Source organism: Epinephelus moara, chromosome 20, assembly GCF_006386435.1.
Source record: "Epinephelus moara isolate mb chromosome 20, YSFRI_EMoa_1.0, whole genome shotgun sequence".
NCBI lineage: Eukaryota > Metazoa > Chordata > Actinopteri > Perciformes > Serranidae > Epinephelus > Epinephelus moara.
Window position 1 is genome coordinate 29,904,311 of NC_065525.1, and position 20,812 is coordinate 29,925,122.

Genomic DNA, 20,812 nt, shown 5'->3' on the forward strand with positions numbered 1-20,812 from the left:
AAATTATTCAACAGTTTTTACAATCAGGCTTCCACCTCACCATCTGCATCACCAATTTCCTTTCTCCAAAATGTTCCTATGCATGGGTCAAAGTTCAGCTATCAAGTTTGTTTTTATACATGGAGACTTTTGCATGGGAAGTGCTGTATGCCTCTTTCAGACTTCGTTTTGTGCATACATGACATTTATAAATTAAATCCCATATTACTCTAAGGTTTATAGTCAGGCTGCCATCATGCACTGTTACATATATGTATATGGAAAGAAATGCACCACAATTTGTATGTAACCAAAGTAATCATGAGCCAGTAATTTGTGTATTAGCCACAGAAGTGGAAAGGCTGCAATCACAAGACCAATGCGTTGGCAGGAGTGAAGAAGTAAGTCTGTGTAAAGAGGCAGGTTGTGGAGGTGGATGGGTCAAACAACGCAGGACTTTCCCCCAGCAGACCAGTGTTCTGACTGTGTGAAACCAAGTGAACTTTGAGTTACTTTCAAGGTACATCATCTCCATTGTTTTCATAAACCCAACCTACATAATTTGACGTGAATGAAGTAACTTTACTTTCAGTGCATAACATCACTCGAGGGGTGCTAGTTTGTTAGATAACATACAAACCGTCGTACAAGGATACGTTGCAGTAGTAAGATCAGACCCGTGATTACTGGTCTAATTAAGTCAAACAAAAGTCAGTTGTTTGATGGAAAATACTGTTTTGAATATTTTAAGAATTGTTAAAGTCATTAAAGTAATTTTCTAAGCATCAGTACCCAACATTCTGCAACTTCAGCTTCTAAGTTTTGAGGATTTGCTTCTTTCTCTTTGTCTTATGTGATAGTAAACAAGTAATTTGAGGACGTCACCTTGGACAAAATTTCAATTTTCACTACAGTCTGACAAACAAACTGTCAGTTATTTGACTAAACTTTTCAATCTTGTATGATACAAAGAAATAAAGCATGAAACCCTCACACCATGAAGAAAAGTCTATTTTAGAATTTTTGTGTCTGCTCTACCCCATGCCATCTCACGTAGCTTGTGCCCCCTACATATATGTACACTGTATGTCAAGCGGCATAACAGAAACTACGGTCAGTTGTGGATTAAATAGCCATCAGAAGTAGACTCGTCTGTCTTTCCTTGGAGAGAGATCCTTCCTCAGTTGCTCTTCTTGAGATTTCCCTCCATTTTTATTTATTCTTGCTGTTAAAGGGTTTTTGGGGGGGGGTTTTTTTCCTTACTGCGAGGGCCCAAGGACAGAGGGTGTCGTATCTTGCAATGCCCCCTGAGGCAAATTGTTATTTGTGCTATATGGGGCTATATCCATGTGTGGCCCTGCTGTTTTTTAATTAGAGTGTAAAGTCAGCAATAGTTCTTTCCTGGTGTAAGGGCCCAAGGACAGAGGGTGTCGTATCTTGCAATGCCCCCTGAGGCAAATTGTTATTTGTGCTATATGGGGCACTAAATAATTTTTACTTCTTGAAAAAGATCTGTTGGTTTTTAGCGAGAAAATTAAAGTTCTCCATGTGTGGCCCTGCTGTTTTTTAATTAGAGTGTAAAGTCAGCAATAGTTCTTTCCTGGTGTAATCATATTTACATAATCATATTGCCAAGAGTATCTCATCAGACAGATGTTCATATGTTTAATTTTACCGTGGCTTATTATCAGAGGAAACCCTGCAAATGCTGCAGAAGCCGAGGCTTGTGCACGATCTGAAACGGCATCCCTGAAGTGTTAACCAAAGACATCAACAAAGATTCAGAGGATGCTTCAGAATGTCATTTTGTCAATTTGCTTCTCTGTCAATTCTAAAGAAACGTTTTATTTCAGTGAAGCAACAACAACATTCACACAAGCAGGCCCACACTAACAGAACAGAGTAAAACATAAAGAGGGAAAAATAGACATCTGACCTCTAAGTAAACGCAGTTCTTTGAAAACCAGTCTCTATCTTTCCAGAGAAGCCACCCTCATGCTGCACATTTGTTCTGCTGACTTTACAAAGCTTACGTCTTGCTTATTCACAGGTATGACTCATGTGTTTTTGAGGAGAAACAAAAACCTAATCAAATATAGAAAAGGGCTGGCAGCTGACATAACGGAGTGCGTAGACGGGGTAATAAAACGGTGAAGTAATTATCATTGACCTCACAGTCTTCTTAGTTAATTGGCGTGCAGACCCTGAAGGACTGCAGTTACAGGACAGGGAAGATGGAGAGAGGAATGGGCAGCAGTGGAACAAGGTTATGAAGAGAAAAGACGGGGAGAGGGGAGAGGCGAGCTGAGGAAAAGAAAAGGTATGAAAAGAGAGTGGAATTGGAGATACGGCGAGGTCAAAATGAGCAGGTGAGACGAGCCGAGATGCACAGAAGGGTGAAATTGTGTGGAGCTAACAGAAAGTGATAAGGTAAAGAAGCTTGTGCATCATGCATCTTGCTGTGCTCAGCTCGGCAGACAGAAAAGCACACACTTACATCTCCATGCCGTGGACTTGAGCAGATGCACGGACAGAAATAGCTCCGGTGAGGTAAAAGAAGGATACGAGTCCATCTAGGGCAGGATGGACGCAGGAGCATCTCTGCACTCAACTTTGTTTGGCTGTGGTAGACATTTTGAGACTTCTAATGTGTCCTGGTGGTTTGCTTTCTCATCAAACATTCAGCTTTTTTTTTTTTTTTTTCCTTATAACCTGGGCTTTACAGAAAACTCTTCCTGGAGATGGCTGTGCGTGCTCACACCGGCTGACTCGCTGGAGCCGAGCTCTGTGTGACGGTGTGAATTTGTTATATGTTGTTAAGTGTTTATTCACAACCTCCTGACCTCAGCCCAAGGGGATTTGTGGAAGCTGCTGCCAGTGTGGCGTACAGTATATCACTTAAATTACATATACGTGGCCAACACATACAGTGTGACCTTGATATTGAGTTAGTGTGTATGAATTGCCCTTTTACTCAATGAGGCGTGGTGTTATGTGTTGTTTTTTCACGCCATATAATTCTGCAACAAAGGCAGGGATATACATATAAAATATAGCCTGACAATGAAAAAACAAAAGAAGCATTACTGGCATGAGATGTGGAGATAGAGGATAAAACAGAGAGAGCAATACAGAAATTTGCTTTCCCTTGCACACACAGATTCTGGCCTGCCATTTATCACTATCATATTGATGATTTGTACCTCCTCATCAAAACATCAGCTGACAGTAAGGGGCCCATTACAGATGCCAGTGGGCCACCTGTCCTCCACGGGGCTAGTAAGCGAAGGCAGCGTGAGTTTAACCTTCAGCTAAGCGTAATGAAGTTTGACAGTGCTAAGCAGCCAGGCTTCCTCATTAGGCGTCCCAGTGCCAGCTTGCCGTGGTCAGGGTCTCTCCTCTTGGCTTTCTCTTTCATCTCTTAGCTGCAGAAGCACAAAGCCCGGCGGTCTCCTCATTAAACAGGCTTATTGCATTAATTCAGCCCAACATAACACACTGAGCTGGAACTGTTCCAAATCACCCCCCCAATTCTGTTTTTTTTTTGCGAACAGGAAGCCAGCTGCTTCGACCACTGGGTTCAACTGAGCAGACTGATGTTTGGCAACGTTTGGACCTCTTTCAGATGATGGAGGCCTCGGCTCACGCTGGATGACATTAGCTCACAGTTACAGTGACAAAAAGCTGCCAGCAGCTGAACTACTGACCCCGATAACATTCAAACACCCCTCAACACCCCCGACTCGACCACACAAACACTCACCCACACACACCTGTTGGCAGAGGATAAACTGCTGGTCGTACAAAAAGACATTTGATTTGGCTGCGCTGTAGCAATAGGTGTACATTTAACATTGGACACAGGGGACACACTCCCCTCGATATTTAGAACATACATTTGCCCCCCTGAATAAAAACATGAAAGTAGCAGAGAACTTTTACTTTGACAGAATTAAAGACATTAATACCATACACTGATGCAGAAAAGGCCCAATTTGCCAGCGGAGGACCCCCCAAACCATATGTACCTTCACCAGTGCTGAAATGAAACCTACACCCTTGATTGAGGCTATGCTCTGATACCCCTTTTTCACCAAAATTAGCACGTGTACCTGGATCTTTTAAACAAGGGAAACATGCCGAAAATAGGCGATAAACTCCTTTCTCATTGCTAGTAGACAACAGCTGTGTACATGGCTCTGCAGCAGACAAGCACGCCTTTCTGTGTGGGGGATTTTTTTGTTTGTTTGTTTGTTTGTTTTTGGTGTGTCACGTTTGACTAGAGAGCAGGTCAGAGAACAGTAGCAGCATAAAACACTGTGGAAACTTTGCGGTGTTTACTTCTTTTTATATATCTCTTACTTATTTAGTTTCTCTTTCAAACTCAGTGCAGACTAATTTGGAGTGATGTTTAAGCGCTGCTTGGGTTGAGATGGATGGTATTTTGTTGTGATGCACCATTGCATCTCGCCAGTAAAGGATTGTTGTGTTTCCATCAATGCTGATCAGAGCCAAAGTCAATAAATTCCCATAACTACTGCAGAGTCATTTGACCCAGGTGTGAATGCTGATTGTAACCTTTCCCGTTACATTAAAAAGCCAGATGTTAGTGTTTTTTGTGCACAGGGAATAAGGCTTTAGATGCTATAATACCAGCATTATTATGCATTTCATTTATGAATCTATTTTATGTGATCATGCAATCTCATTTGCAAATACTGCATGATATTATCCAGTCACATTCAACCATAATTTTTGACCAATTATGCAAAGAGATGTGCACTTTTCAGAAGTTTCAGCTGCATACATGTGCACTTTTGTTGGGGTGATATATTAAGAGAAGGGGTTATGATGAAAAACAAAGAGCCACACTGATGTATAAACATCAACGCACCATATTGTTATATAGCAAAGACTGGCTTCAGGCACAATGCATGCTCCTAATATAAACAAATGGACCGCTACCGAGAAAAATTAAAGAACACACAACTCAAACTAAAAATGCACCAATCCAACTTTTTCTTTCTTGACACCGAGTCCCATAACTTAACTCACTGTATACTTCACTGTGTGGAACTCATTGGGATCACTTTCATGTGAGGTAACGTCAGACCAAAGACTGTGGGATCACTGAAAAGTACCACGACTGGATGAATGATAGAGGAAACAATTTGATGATACTGACAAAGCACTGGATTGGTTACATCATTGCCAATATCTGATCCACTTATTAAGGTTGGTATCAGGCATGGGCGGATTATCAGACAATGGGCCCCTGGGCACAGCTGTGCAAAAGGCCCCACTACTTCTCCTACACAGGAGCAAGACACAGACTTTGAGGTGGTTTTGCCTCTTTTTTTGTTGCTGTTTTGCATCTTTCTTTAGTTGCTGTGCATCCTTTTGTGGTTTTCTGTCTCTTTGAGGTTGTTTTCCCCATTTTTGTCGTTATTTGGTGCCTCTTTGGAGTTCCCTTTCATCTCTCTGTGGCCTTTTAGTGTCTCTTTTTGGTAATTTTGAGCCTCTCTCTGGTTGGTAATTTGAGTGACATGTTGTCTGTGAAGGCCAGGGACCTGTGGAGTAATCCATCCATGGTATCAGGCCTATGTAGTCTGACTGGAGGTTCCTAATTGGAGCCTGCTGTCACTCCCAAATTGACCACCAGGTTTTCTGATACACGTTTTGTAAGGGTAAGGTGATGATTAAACACATGCGGTTATCATTTCAATGAGGAAGCAAGCTATTATAAAATGTGAAAGTTTATCAGTTTCAGATATTGTGATTTTTCATTCTGCTGTATTGAGTTTGGACAACTGAGAGAAACAGAACTAAGGTTTGTATCTGTCCTTCAGGAAGTAAGGGCCTCAGGTTTAGCTGAGTTAAAACAAATGTGTGATCATAACATAATGGTATGATTTGGCAAGGCTTTTTTTGGATTGGATCGAAGTCTGTCTTTTGGCAGACAACCAATCACCATGACTTTCTTTGTCTCTGGAAAAAAAAACCTTGTTGGAGACTTTTCTATGTGCAAGGTCTGTTTTTGTCTCCTGGTAATTACAATAATTTCACTTGAAGTCTAATGGTGTTTTGTGTGTCTATTGATTGTGTGACTGAATGTTTTACAGAGCAGTTTTCCATGACAATGCAAACACAAGGCAGCAGCTAACAGTTATTTCTTGCACTGCATCCACTTTTCATAATGTCTGATGTGATTTGTGGCTCTTGTAGTGTGTGTTTTGTTGTTCGGTTGAATGTTATCTTGTGTAGTTGTATTTCTGCCTTATTTTTCTTACAATAAAGTGAAATCTTACATCGTGTCAGCGTTTAAGTTGTGAATTTGTGATAGTCTGGCAACCTGTCCAGGGTGTACCCCTTCTCTTACCCACTGTCAGCTGGGACAGGCTCCAGCACACCCACGACCCCTAACAGGATAATCGGTCACAGAAAATGAATGAATGGTTTGTTATTGTTAGTAATATTTGTAAATGCAAGGAGAGTATAACAGGGAAAGTCTCACATGATTTTATGTAGATATTTTGAAGTACACCTGTAGCTTATACAGTTAATAAGTATGTGATTGACTGTAAATACACCAGCAATGTCCCCAGCATCACTTCAGCACCATGGACAGCAGTGTCCACTCAGCAGTGTTGGCTGACAGCTCCAGGAGTGATCCTGGACACGGTCTGCTTATCTTCACTTTGGCTGCTCATATTGGCAGTTCATTTATCTAATCAAGTGATCAATCAAATTCAAATCAGCCCCAGTTTAAGGGTCGACAAAAAGGTATCATGCAAAGGACCCCATACAGATAGGGCCCCAAATGTCATGTTCAGGACCCAACATTGATTTATTTTCATTTAGAAAATATTTATATAGCATGTGACAGTGTAGCTGGGTAGCATGTATACATGCCCTTCCTTCATGTAGTGAATACAGTGACAATAAATCCTCTAAGTACCTTTCAAGGTCCCCTCCAGCCCCTGCACCCCGCCGTAGGAAGCACCGACAGGCACTTACCTGATGCTGCTTGCATCCAGCCGCAGATCTTGTACACGGTGGAGGTGCTGAGCAGGAAGAAGAGACTGAAGCAGCCGATGCAGGTGACGACCAGCATCATGGACATCCCAATGAAGAAGGAGGCGGCCTTGAACGCGGTGGAGGGGATCGCGGCGAACTCGGTGAAGCTGCCCTGGCAGGCCAGCTCTCTGGAGATCCCGTCTCCGACGCAATAGTGAAAAAGGCCGAAGTAGCCGGCCTGCGGCGTATCCACGCCATCCCCAATCCAATAGGGCTGTGAGAAGATGGTCACGTTAACAATGCCGAACAGGATAGTGAAGATGGCCCATAAAAGTCCGATGACACGGGAGTTGCGGACGTAATTGGTCTGGTACAATTTCGCAGCTTCTGCAGATGGTAGCATTGATGCGGCAGATCCAGGTATCATTTTATGCAATCCCGAAGACTAAATGAATGTTGCTGTCTGCCCGAGCACAAAGCGAGGACTTGGCATGTATCGCACGAACCGTTTTATCTTACAGAATCATCACCGCCAACCAGAAAATCAAAACAGCGAGCGCACGCGGAGGATCTATGCCCGTGCAACTGCAACACAGCAACATCTGTCAGGCGCGATCAAGTCATGACGTCGCATCCTAAAGCCAGGCGGTGAACCGAGTGAGGAGCGAGAAGCAGAGTGCTTGAACCCTGGATATGAGCGATAACTGTGAGGAGTCAACGACTGCAGCTGCACGAACAGGCTCCGTCCCTCTCTTGCTCCGTCTAGCCGTCAGACGTGCACATCGCTGCCGCACCGTGTCGCTCACTGATGCCCTTGGAAGACAAATGTATTATTCACCCCGACGGCTTCCACACAGCATCAAATATATCCTTACAAGCCCAAACAAAAACAGCAACAGCCTACAACAAGCGGGTTGTGTTACGCATCTGAACGGCGTCGCATCCAGCAACACATTACAGGCCTGTACTTACAAATTAACGCAGCCAACCATAATAACCATTCACAGGATACGACGCCTCCCTAGGGTCGTTAAACGGGAATTTATTCTCCGGTTTATGACAGCATCACCGGGCTGCCAGTGATGCTGGGAGTCAGAGAGGGAGGGAGGGAGGGGCACAGACGCAGAGGCAGATCGTAATGTGCGTGTCTGTCCGTGCAAACACAAGCACACACCTTCTGGATAGCGCTGCGTCAATGACCACCGAGCTGACGACATGTATTAAATATGCAGAGGAAATAGGAGTTGAATGCTGTCAAATCAACCCTTCCCACAGGATAACAACAACCTCCGCCTGGATGTGTGGCTAGCGGTCCTTGTGTCAGTGTTACCTGCCGCGTTAAAGACGCAGCCAACACTGCTCGGCTTCATGAGGCGCGCTGCTCTGCTGCCAGGAGGTTATGTAACACTTCATGAAACTGCATATGGTGGCCTGAAAAAGCACAGGCTGAACACACTGCACAGTATGAGATGAAAAGGCTACTTATCATTTATCTTTTGCTTCGAAGTAAATTAATGAGCACTGTCTGCTTTATCAAAATGCTCGGTTCCAAAGTCATGACTGTCCTTTCCCAAGAGAAGAAAAACAAATCATCATATGAGGCAAATAATACTTTTCCACTATTAGTAATAGTGGTTGTTGTTGTTTTCACAAGGCACAAGAATGAGGAAGCTATTTACTCATTATTTATTCCTCTGTTTAATGCCATCAGTTTTGTGTATGTAGGCTATGTGTATCTGACAGGTGAAGTGAATAACTTTGGTTATTTTGTTCCAGTGCATTGTTCTGCTGGGAAACCTTTGGTTCTGGCATTCATGTGGATACCACCTGACATGTTCCACCCACTTAAACACAGTTGCAGACCAAGTACCCCCCCTCATGGCAACAGTAGGCTACTCCCCAATGGCAGTGCCCCCCCAGCAGGATAATGCACCATGTAATAATGCAAACATCGCTCAGGAATGGCCCAAGAAATGTGACCGAGACCCCAAAGTGTCAACCTGGCCTCCAAATTCCCCAGATCCCAATCTGAATGAGCATCTGAGGCACATGCCATTAACCCACCTCACAACCCACTGGACTAAATGGTTCTGCCGCCAATGCACTGGTGCCAGACACCGCAGGACACTCCCAGAGATCCTGTGTCCATGTCTCGACAGGTCAGAGCCAAGTCCGATCCAAGGAGGCCCCACCTTGAGCAGATTGGGACCTGGGAAATTTAGAAGCCAGGTCGACACCTTGAGCTCTTTGTCACGCTCCACAGGCCCTTTCTAAACAGTTTTTGTAGTGTGGCATGCTGCTTTTTTCTGCTGGGGGGGCACTGCCATTGGGGAGTGCTGTTGCCATGAGGGGGGATGCTTGGTATGCAATGGTGTTTGAGTGTGTGCAGCATGTCAGGTGGTATCCACATGAATGCCAGTACCAAAGGGTTCCCAACAGAATAATGCACTCTAACAAAATAATCAAAGTTATTCACTTCACCTGTCAGTGGTTTGAATGTTTTGGCTGATGGGTGTAGATTGTGTATATATAGCCTACATAGTTTGACAAAGTAAAACATATCTGTCATGACTGGGCAGGATATAAAGATGAGATTATTTTTTGAATTTCTGTTTTCTAAGTAATTTTGTAATTATTTATATATCATGCTGTAAGACAAATATTATTGTAATTAATGTAATATATTAGAATAGGTCTAGGAGAGCGGGGTGTTGGTGGCTTAGTGGTAGTGCAGGCTCCCCATGTACAAGGCTGTTGCTGCAGCAGCCCGGGTTCGACTCCAGCCTGTGGCCCTTTGCTTCATGTCATTCCCTCTCTCTCTCTCTCTCTCCCCCTTTCACACTGACCCTGTCCTATCAATTAAAGGCAAAAACACCAAAAAAAAAAAAAAAAGGTCTAGGAGAATTAATTATGGTACAGCTTTACAGTGATGGGGAGCTACATAATTGACTATAATTAATATATGAAAAAGGGGTGGGAATAAATAAGTTCGTACTTTCTCTTACTCCCACTTTAGTAACCTATTTTTTTCTTTGTTTGTCTACCACTGTGTGCCTATTTGTTTGCTATTTACATGTTTGAAATAACTACTACTAACTGATTAACTAACTAACTAACCAACTATTTGTGTCGTGCACATGCAAGTACACACCCTGCATGGACACAAGACACCAATAACTGTTGCAGTGGTCTGGAATTTCGAAAGGACACACAGGAGACTGATTAAAAGCCCCAAAACGAATCAGTTAATACGAGAATTAAACTATTACAGAGGCCCAAACTTTTGTTTGGTATGCCTTTTTTAATTTCTGCTAGCTATTTGGGATCAGTAGAATCTGATGAGCATAAAAACTAAACATTGTCAATGATAATTAAGTCCCAGTGTCCTTAAATGAGACGGTAATAAAGTCCCAGTGTCGTCAAAAGAGTACCTCCTAATCATCTTGGACCTTGTTTACTTTTGTGTCAGGATCGGCTGCAGACTGACTTGGCAGAGATGGCTGCCATCTTGGTTTTACATAGATTAGTGTATTGCGCTCTTACTACCACTAAATGGCACAAAATGTGTCTGCAAACAAGGACAACAGGTCTAAGTTAAGTAGAATGTATGAAGAATGAAGTATAAGGTCAAGTAAACCCAAAATGTCATGTCCTCAGATAAGTTGAGGACACAGGGTCTCAGGAGGATATAAATGGTTAATGAGACCTTACATCACCCCTGTCAAAGTGAATCAGTGGTCCGCTGACATCCCAGACTCTTGTTCGAAATGTCTGGAAAAAAAGGTACTCTGTTTTACTGTGTATGGCACTGTCCAAAATTTTAAAAATACTGGGAAATATTTGTTGAGAGACTGATGATGCAAAGGTGCCTCACAGAGCAAAGATAGGCCTCTGTGAACTTTATCCAAATAACTTCATTTTTGGTTCATAACAGTTAACTTTGGACTCCTGTGGGTTAGGGGGACAATAGCTTTATCTTGGACGAAAATGGATGTACCTTTGATACATGTTTGAGTGAGGGAGGTGGCATTTTGTATTGTATTGGAGAGACTTACTTCATATCCAAAGGGAGGGCAGGAGAATTTAAAAAAGTATGGAAACCTTTATTGGAGTATCTTGGACGTCAAGATGCACAGTCACTTTAAAATTGCTGTTTTTTTTTTTCTTCTCTTATTTGAGGTGTCTCTTATTTTATTTTATTTTAATTTAATTTAATTTAATTTAATTTAATTTAATTTTATTTTATTTTATTTTATTTTATTTTATTATTTTATTCTATTTTATTTTATATATTATAAAATATAATATAATATATAATATTTTTTATTTTATTGGAAAAATTAAATCAAAATGTAAAATTAAATCACAATATTGTTAAAGGAAAATCTGTTGCAATAGGGAAACAAAAGAATATTCAGCATCTTGCATAAAGCGTACACTGTACGCACAATCTTTGTCTCCTTTTTCAAGCTCTAAATTATGCCACAAAACAGACAACTACAAACACAACTTAAATGTTATTGTCATGCAACCACAAGATGACACAAGAGATCGAGGATATTTTGGTAAAAATATTAATCTTAACTCATCATATCATGAGCAATAAACTCCTAAATCACATTACAAACAAAGGCTGTCCTTCTAAAGCTTATATTAAACCTATACATTCCTATGGTTGTGTAACTAAACATCACCATGCACATTACCATTTTTGATTTTTCATTAAGTTCTACTAAACCAATTTTTTACCACAAACTTTTGCAGTAGTGCCATTATAACTGGTCAGTTTAATGACTAATTGTTGGTTAAATGCATTGAATCCTCGTTATTTCTCACTATACAGATACTGCTCTGTAACACTTTGAATCAGTCTGTGGTCTTATTTCTGTGTCACATGCTTTGTCCTTATTTTGCCCTCTTGATAGCTACTCTGCCTGATGCCAGTTGCTCATGGATTAGCGCTCAGAGGATTTACTGTTAGAGTTCAACGCTGATTTTGTAAAGCACAGATGGAATGGAGTTCATTCATCAAAATGAGAAGAGGCGGAAGACTGTGTGTGTGTGTGTGTGTGTGTGTGTGTGTGTGTGTGTGTGTGTGTGTGCTGTCGCTACACTAAAATATCTGTTTCATGATTTGATTTACTTCCAAAAATGCAAAATATGTACAACCCTTTTAGATTAAGTGCAGTGAACAATGACTGTTCATATATCATACCACACTTAAGCAAACCAGCAGTAGGCCTATATTAAGTAGCTGAGTTACCAGCTGAAGCAGTAAAGACAAGAAAAGAAAAGATGAGATCTTAGGAAGAATTTGTCTTGGACACATAGTACATATAGGTGCATGGCAAGTGTGTACATGGCATACAATAGGTAATGAAAGGCAACACAAGCAGAAAACAATAGACAACACCACATAGCAGGCATCAACGTACTGAGGGGAAATGAAAACAGCAGCAGTGTAATAAAACAGGTGGATAAAAACTGACAAAAGAAAAGATGCACAGGCCCTTGGGATAAAACAAGAGATTAACAGTATAGAAATAGACCTTCTAAAGGAATTAAGAAAGAATTGTCATACAAAAACACAAATATCTAAATTTTTAGTGACCACTAGAGGTCACCAACTGAGCATTAACTACCCCATCATCTACTTCCACTCCAGAGCACTGCATTATATTTACTGAGTGGTGAACTGTCCTGTAGTGATGCTTACACATTAAGGCATCACTTATAACACAGTGATATCATATGCAGTGTTTTGCAGTACTTTTACTTTTGGTAGGCCTACTTGAAGTGGTCTATACTTTGATGCTAATAATTGTACTTTTACTCAAGTAAGATTTTGAATGCAGGAACTTTTATAGTCTACTTAAAGCAAGAGTGTTTTTTACACTGAGGTATTTAGTTGAGTGAAGTATATGAGTACTTTTTCCTCTGGTTGCACTGTATTAATTTTTGGGACAATCCTTGTTTTGCTATTATTGGCCTGCAGGCTAGCTAAACTAAAGTGCACAGAAATGTGCAAGTTACAAACTGCAGCCATCAGTGGGAGGAGGAGGATGTAGAAGTTGTCTTGAACTGGTTGACTATGATGATAATAATGATAATGATGATGATAAATAAACAGAATACCCGAGAATGGATATTGCAGGGTGTCTACAAGTATCAGACACTTAAAGTTAATGCTTTTTAAGACATAACTGAACCAAATTTAAGACTGATAAAGTAAAAGACAGTATTAGAGTCAGTGACCGGTTAAGGATTTGTAACATCAGATGTGAGGACTTAAGATAGATAAGCTCGACTCATTTTAAACAAAATGAATAAATAAATAAAAAGATGAAATAATGGAATTAGACACGTTTGTGGCAATTAAAGGCTCATATATATTCAAATTTAAGACTACTTAATGACTTTTAAAGCCTAATATTTATCAAATTTAAGAGATATTCATTCTTTGGTTAAATGGTTGGTGAACAAACAGGATACTTGAGAATGGATATTAATATGACATGATGTTTGTGGTAATGATGATGATGATGATCATGATCATGATTGTTGGTTAAACAAGGTGAATGAAAGAGGAATTCTTTGTTTGTATGACATGTTCTGTTCAAATAAAGTATTATGGATTTTTTTTTCATTCTTTGGTTTAATGGTTGGTGTCATTGAAGGTTGATGCCATTACCTGTGACCAAGCTGCCATCTGGGAAGGGTTATCGTAAATATATGGTGTAAAGACCTTTTCAAAATACCAAACTAGAATTTGCCACCTTGGCTGGTACCAATTAGTAGGCATTATGGTCTGGGCCCATGGATTATTGGGGTGGGCATGACGCAGTGCTGCTGGGGTCAAGGACCAGGAGAAACGTTATGGTACAACTGGCAGCTCGGGGGGAAAAACTAACCATGTAATTCATAACTATGCAGCAGAGAGGACATTTTTTTGTTCCAGCCATTGAAAGGAAGTCTTTTAGGAGGCCAAAATGTCTTCAAAACGGAGGTGAGTTTGTCAAAACTGGTCGTTGTGTTGAAGTTTGGCTTGTAGCATTAAATTAGGCTAGTTTTAAAAGAGATGCTAAAGCTAACGTTATCTCCGTGACTCCATCTTATCAAGTGCTAATGTTTCAAAAGTACAAGTATGTTTTTTAATGCGCAGCAAAAAGTGATACCAATTACAGACAAGGTTATTCTAGGCTAATGTCAGACTTCGAAACAATCAAATGTGGAAAATGTATTTCCATTTTTTTTTAATTTTCTTTTTTACAGCAGCTAACGGTTGTCCTGAATGGGGCTAACGGTTAGCTAACCTAGCTAAACTCGTCATGGCAAGTATGTCACAGGTGTAGTAATTATTTTGCAGTAATGCCTCCGTTACCTACATTATTTATGCCTTTATTCATTTCACCTGTGTTTTTTCTGCCATGTAAAGTAATAAAAAGTTAGGCTAATTACATCTAATGTCATGTATAGTTAATAATTCAGTACCTTCCATGGTTATAGGATAAGCTAATTTGAATAGTGTGGCTAAAATGTTAGCTACATACATCATCTTAAAGCAGGTATGTGTATTACTTCGTCTAAATAGCACATCACCTTACAGTATAATGAAAATTTCTCTTTAACACCATATACTAGGACCTCAAATATAACCATAGCTTTATTAACACCTTGCTCTAACTGTCTGGACAAGTATTGCACACTTTTGCTATGGGATTATACAGGTGTACATATCTTCTCCTTGTGCTCCGGAGAAAAGAAAGACGCTTGTTTTTACTTTAATGGGCCAGTTCAGAAATAGACTGACAGAATCCAGTGAGCCATTCTCCCCAAAGAATCCAATGAAGGAGCATTATCCCAAACTGAATGCTTTGACTATTTGATGTGTCTGTTGCTGTGCTCTCCCACTGATGCTCCTTTACAAACCATATCTCCTCCAGCAGTGTTCTTTATCTCAGCTCTCCTCCTTTGCAAGAGCTCCTTATAGAAACTCCCCTCAGTGCCTCCACAGTGTCGCATTTGTTGCTAAACTGTTGTAAAGCTCCTTCTTGCTGTCTCTCCTTCACAACAGCAATCTTAGTCATCCTCATCAATGTTTCCATCTCATTTGTGTTGTTCATATGTTTCTTCATGTCCACTAACTCTTTCTCGTACAGTAAAGCAAAAACAAAAGTAGCATTATGGATTGTGAAATGTGTTTTCCAATTATATTTTCCTTCGACTTGTCAGCAACACTCCATTAGTTTGCACAATTTACCTCATTAAATCAGTTTATAACTTTGAACGTATTGTCCTGTTAATAATAACAACAACAACATGCAGACATAAGATAAAACGTAACCTCCACCAGATAAAATGCTGCAGGTCCAATTAAAAGTAATATACCTTACCTTACTTGCTCTGCTAGCTCTTCCTGCCATGTTGATATATTATTATAACAATGCTGACATTAATTCAAGGATTATAAAAAAAAAAGTGAACAAATTGTACTTACTGCTGGTGGCTTATTGCCACTGGACTGGATAGTGTGAGAAACTGGTGGAAAAGGTAGTAATAGTTACATCAAAATTAGGGCTGCAATTACTATTTTCATTTTGATTCATCTGTTTATTAATTTCCTGATGAACTGATTAATTGTTTGGTCCATAAAATGTCACAAAATAGTGAAATTTGTCCATCACAGTTTGTCTAACCCCAAGGTGACACCTTTAGACGTCCAACCAGCAGCCCAAATCATCAAGCTGTTCAGTTTAATATCTATCTGTCTTAATGATGATGTGATATCAGCAAATATTCACGTTTGAAAAGCTTGGATGAGAGAATTTCAGGCATTTTACAATAGGTATGGATTAATTTTCTGTCAGTCGACTAATAATTCGTTGACTATTTATTTCAAATTGTGCTCAAATGTCAAGTCTTTCACTGCACGGGATGAAGAAATAATTATGTTTTTCTAGTTTTGTTGAAATGATAGTTCTCTCATTTACCTGGAGGTGGTGCTATGTCATTGTTTCATGATAAATTTACATCACATTTCCACATTTCGATCTGGATCTGACGACAAGTAGTGTGCACTTGGCAGCTTTACATTTTTACAACTATGTTTATTTTAGATAGATTTTATACACTTACATATTAATAATTAAGAGTGTGTTTCAACAGGTTTTGCACACATAAAATAATCCCTGCTTTATTAACAGTGCTTGTAGTACTTCATCTGACCACCAAGAGTCAGTATAACCTAACATTAGACTGTGGTATAGACTGGCCAGAGGATAGGATCTAAGAATGACTCACTCTCCTCCGTAATACTGCACCAAGATATCAAATAATATTCATTGCCACTATAAATATAGCGTACAACAAATTGTGTCATATTGTTTTATAATGTTTTAAGTCTAGCTTGCTGTTTTACAAAAAAGGCCAAAATGCTCTGAAAGATGATTTATGATGTCACTAATCTCTTGTAATCTATTGTCTGAACCCTGTGAGAGTTGAAGCCCGGATATAAAGGCCATGCCTCTCGTGCTTTGTGCCCTCTGGACCGCAACCCTTGCTAAGCCTGGTGCTGCAAAGAATGATATCAGCAAAGAAGAAAGAAAGTATTTGGGAATCAGCTTTAGCTTTCCTGCTGTATTGCATGGTGATGACCAGTGACACAGAGCGGATAATGATGGTGTAACCCATTGAAATTGTTGCTAAGTCATTGTGTACTGTGCTTTAACATGATTTGGGGTCATTTTCACCGCATCTGTCTAAGTTGTAACCCTGCAAACCTGTGTTACGGGGTGCATATTAAGTCAATTCTTCTGGGTTTGGCTAATGAAAAAAGTATTGTCACACTTGCTTGGGGCCTCCTCAGCTGAACTAGATTATTTCAGGAGAAAAAAGCAGTTGGACTGAGACGAGGCCAGAGAAAAGAAGGGATGCAGAGTGTGCTGTGACAGCGATTGGTCAGTGTTATCCAGAAAAATGGGGAGATTTTTCCGAGGCAATATTGGGACAGAAGAGGGAACGGTGCCTGCGAGAGTTGAAGAGAAAGAATGGTTGGTAGAGGATGAGAGAGATTTGCCTCCATGAATTTTGGGATGAAAGATAGGCTTGTGTGTGCAGTGTGTGTCAGTGTGTGTATGTTTGAGAGCGAGAGAGTGAGTCAATGCCAAAGAGAGAAAGCCTGGGTGTGTTGAGATAAGCATGGGTCGTTGGGAGGTTGTTGTTTTCCGGGCACAGTACGTGTGTATGTGCATGTGCTTGTGTAAATGATTGTCTTTATGTGTGCACATAAACAGTTGTGACGAGTTGTTGAGTACTGATTTGGGACTGCGCGCAGTTCTTTTTGAAATGTCGACCCTAAATGGCGCCACTCTTGATAAGCGTCTCTCCTCCTCTCTCCCTCCCTCACACTGCTGCTCTTTAGCTTTTTCCCAGATGCCGTTTCTTATATCAGAATCGAGTGATTACGTATTTCGAAGTTTCTCCACTCTTGTTTACTTGTTACTTTTTTAATGTGACCAAAAGTGTTTCTTATCTTCCTCATGCTGGGAAAAACGCCTGTTTATGATGTGTTGCTGCCATGCAATCACAACTCACTCCACCGCATAAGCCCTGTGCGAAGACTCAATTTGTTTTTCTGTGATGGTGGATGGCAAAACTATGTGGGTTTGACCATCTGTTGATTTGTATTAAATTCACAAGGAAGACATCAAATCTACTTCACTGTGCTGGACAGGAATTTACAATCTGGACAGTAAATTAAATCTTTTGAATTGGCAAAGTAAACTTGCCCATACCACAGTGTTCAAAGAATTGTTGGAATCCCATATAATTAAACTGAGAACAGCCAAAACAATTAGTGACATTTCACCAGAACTCCATCCAATAGATGAGTAAATAAAGAAAATATGAAACATGTTTTGTACTGCATATTAGGGTTGCAACTAACGATTATTTTCATTGTCGACTAATCTGTCGATTATTTCTTCGATTAGTCGACTAATCATTTTATCGAAAAATGTGTTAAAATGTTGAAAAATGTCTCTCCCAAACCCCAAAATTATGTCATCTAATGTCTTGTTTCGTACTCACACCAGTGGGTTTTAGTTCACCGTCATGGGAGAGTGTGTAAAGCTGCCAATATCTGAATTTAAGAAGCTGCAATAAGAGTATTTTGAGGTACTTTTATAGTAGTTTTCTATGAAAAAAGACTCAAACCGATTAGTCGACTACTAAAATAGTCACCGATTATTTTAATAGTCGATTAGTCAGCGATTAGTCAACTAATCGTTGCAGCCCTACTGCGTATATTGTTGCTATATCTTTAAATATATGTTCCCAACAAAAAATACTTAACCTTACCATTATTTTCATTATCAGCTAATTTATCGACTGATTTTCTGTTTAGTTGATTAATTGTTTGAAAAGTCCACAAAATTGGGAAAAATGCCTATTAAAATGTCTGAGAACCCAAGATGATGGCCTCTCGACCAAAATCAAAATGATATGACATACAGAAAAGCCTCACATTTAAAGGTAAACTATGGAGGACATAAGCAAACAGTTTTTTGACCATGTTGAGTGTGGCAGCATAAAGAGTTTGTAGCATGTTGACACTGACATAGTGTTGTCACGATACCAAAGTCTTTGTTTCGGTACCAATACCAATATGAATTTCGATACTTTTCGATACTCTTCGGTACTTTTCCTAAGGAAAAGTCCTTTTGGATACAAACCTTTAGAACAATAAATAGTAGGGGTGTAACAGTACCAAAAAAATCATGGTTCGGTAAGTACCTCGGTACGGACGTCAGGGTTTGGTAACTCAAATGTTCCACCAAGTTTGTGTTGTCTCGTGTTGTCTCCCTTTGCCACCAAGTTTGTGTTGTCTCGTGTTGTCTCCCTTTGCGATTTAGACTTTCTCTTGCCTTTTTTCACGTGCGCCAGCTGCGAATGTTGATACAGGTGTTGTCATACACACCACTTGCGTAATCTGTGCTCCAATAGGAACAAGAACGGCGTTTGTGTGCATAAATGAGTAAAATAAATGAACTAAATTAATGAATTGAATCAATTTCAAAGTACCGGTATTTTCCAAATGCAGTATAGTACCGTTTGGAATACTCTAGTACCGCAGTACTATTTTAGTACCGGTATACCGTGCAACACTACACTGACATTGATGAATGGAAACTTACCTTTGACATACACTGAACTGTTGAGTGGAAACTTACCTGTGATGGATTATGGATATATAATGTTTTACCTGTGTGAAGGTGAGCATATGTAATAATAAATAAACAACACTGGTTTATTGTTATTGCCCAGAGCATGCGTCCAAACAAGTTCTATGGTTACAGTTTTATTGACACTCCACACACTGCAAAATAAGAATAAAATAAGACAATACAAGCAGAGGGCAGGGTCTCTGCTGATACAGTGAAAACACCGACACATACTTCCAGTGGGCCATAAGTGATGATTGAGGGCGATTATTTCTGCCTATACATTTATTTTTTTAGGAAAATCCTGTGTACTATACCTTTTAAGAGGCTCTGACTAGCAAATATTTGACATCTTTGCTTGACTAAATTATTTAAAACAATCAATGGATTATGAAAACGAATTTTCTGTAGATTAACTAATCTGTTATTCGACTATTTGTTACAGCTTTATGTCCAACCGGCCAGCCCACATTCCAGTTTATACCAGTCCGTAATATAACTGTCATTATGTGTTTCTCTTGTTTAAGGAGAAGAGAACATAATCAAAAAAGTAACGTAAAAAATGTTTTTTCTAGATGTGTAATTATTGAGATAAACATGAATATCATCACGCTGAATTTGGCCCGGTCCTCCAGCTCTAATTTACAATCATTTGTGACTTCCAAAGAAAATAAATAATGAAATCTGGCAAACATACAAAGTTGAATTGTCATCTTCCCTTTTATTCTTCCTATAGTAATCAAATCAGCTTTTATCTTCGCTATGAGTAAAACTATTCATTGGTATACTTTGGCAAATCCTTGTCCTCTGTGCTTTGTTTTTCCTTTTTTTCCCCTCAACATCAAAATTGTCTTGTGGTGTTGTTGACGCTAAATCACCACCAGCCTGCTGTGTGCCGACTCACAGCCTCATCGCCTGAAAGGGCTGGTTGGATTGTGAGGAAGTTTCCGGACTTTTTATTTCCCAGTTGAAACTCCATCTCGTCTATTGTAGAGGTGACCCCCACAGAGTCACACAAACACTCCCTCGCAGACTGTTTACCATCACAATGCTGACACTGGCACTTTCCCTCGCTGTCAGGAGGACTCATATTTATGTATTTTCATTGTAATTACATGGCAGTGTTTTTATATTTCTAAAATGCCCTTGTTTTTCCCCACTGGCGCTTTTCATCCACGACCGCAGATCAAACTGAGCTTCTGCCAACACTTTGCTTCCCCGAGCCACTGAGAATAAAACCCACCAGTAAACAAAAGATAAAACATCCAAATGAAAGCTGGAGAGGGAGCAAAATCAACACAATGAGAGGGGTTGTTGAATGTGTGTGTGTGTGTGTGTGTGTGTGTGTGTGTGTGTGTGTGTTGTCTGATGCTGGCTGGTGTCGGAATTTGTTGATTATAGAGTGGGAATGTGCATGGGTGTGTGTGTGTGTGCTAATGTCTCTCAAATTCTGTGTGTATTTACGGTTTAGTAGAATGACCAGCAATGTTTATAAAGCATGACCTGACCAACAGGCTAGTTAGCATCTGTTTTAGAAAAATAGTTGTTTAAAAGTCTTGTCATTTGTTGGCAAAATGAGAAATTCAGTGTTACCT

General features: G+C 40.0%; 1 protein-coding gene across 1 annotated transcript in view; it reads right to left on the reverse strand.

Moving 5' to 3' along the window:
* The window catches only part of LOC126407911 (LHFPL tetraspan subfamily member 3 protein-like), a 42,239-nt gene extending 34,168 nt beyond the window's left edge, over positions 1-8,071 (reverse strand). The window contains exon 1 of the mRNA XM_050073184.1: positions 6,997-8,071. Coding sequence (XP_049929141.1) covers positions 6,997-7,423 — 427 coding nt within the window. The 5' untranslated portion in view covers positions 7,424-8,071. The remainder of the gene's footprint in view (positions 1-6,996) is intronic.
* Positions 8,072-20,812: the final 12,741 nt, after the last annotated feature.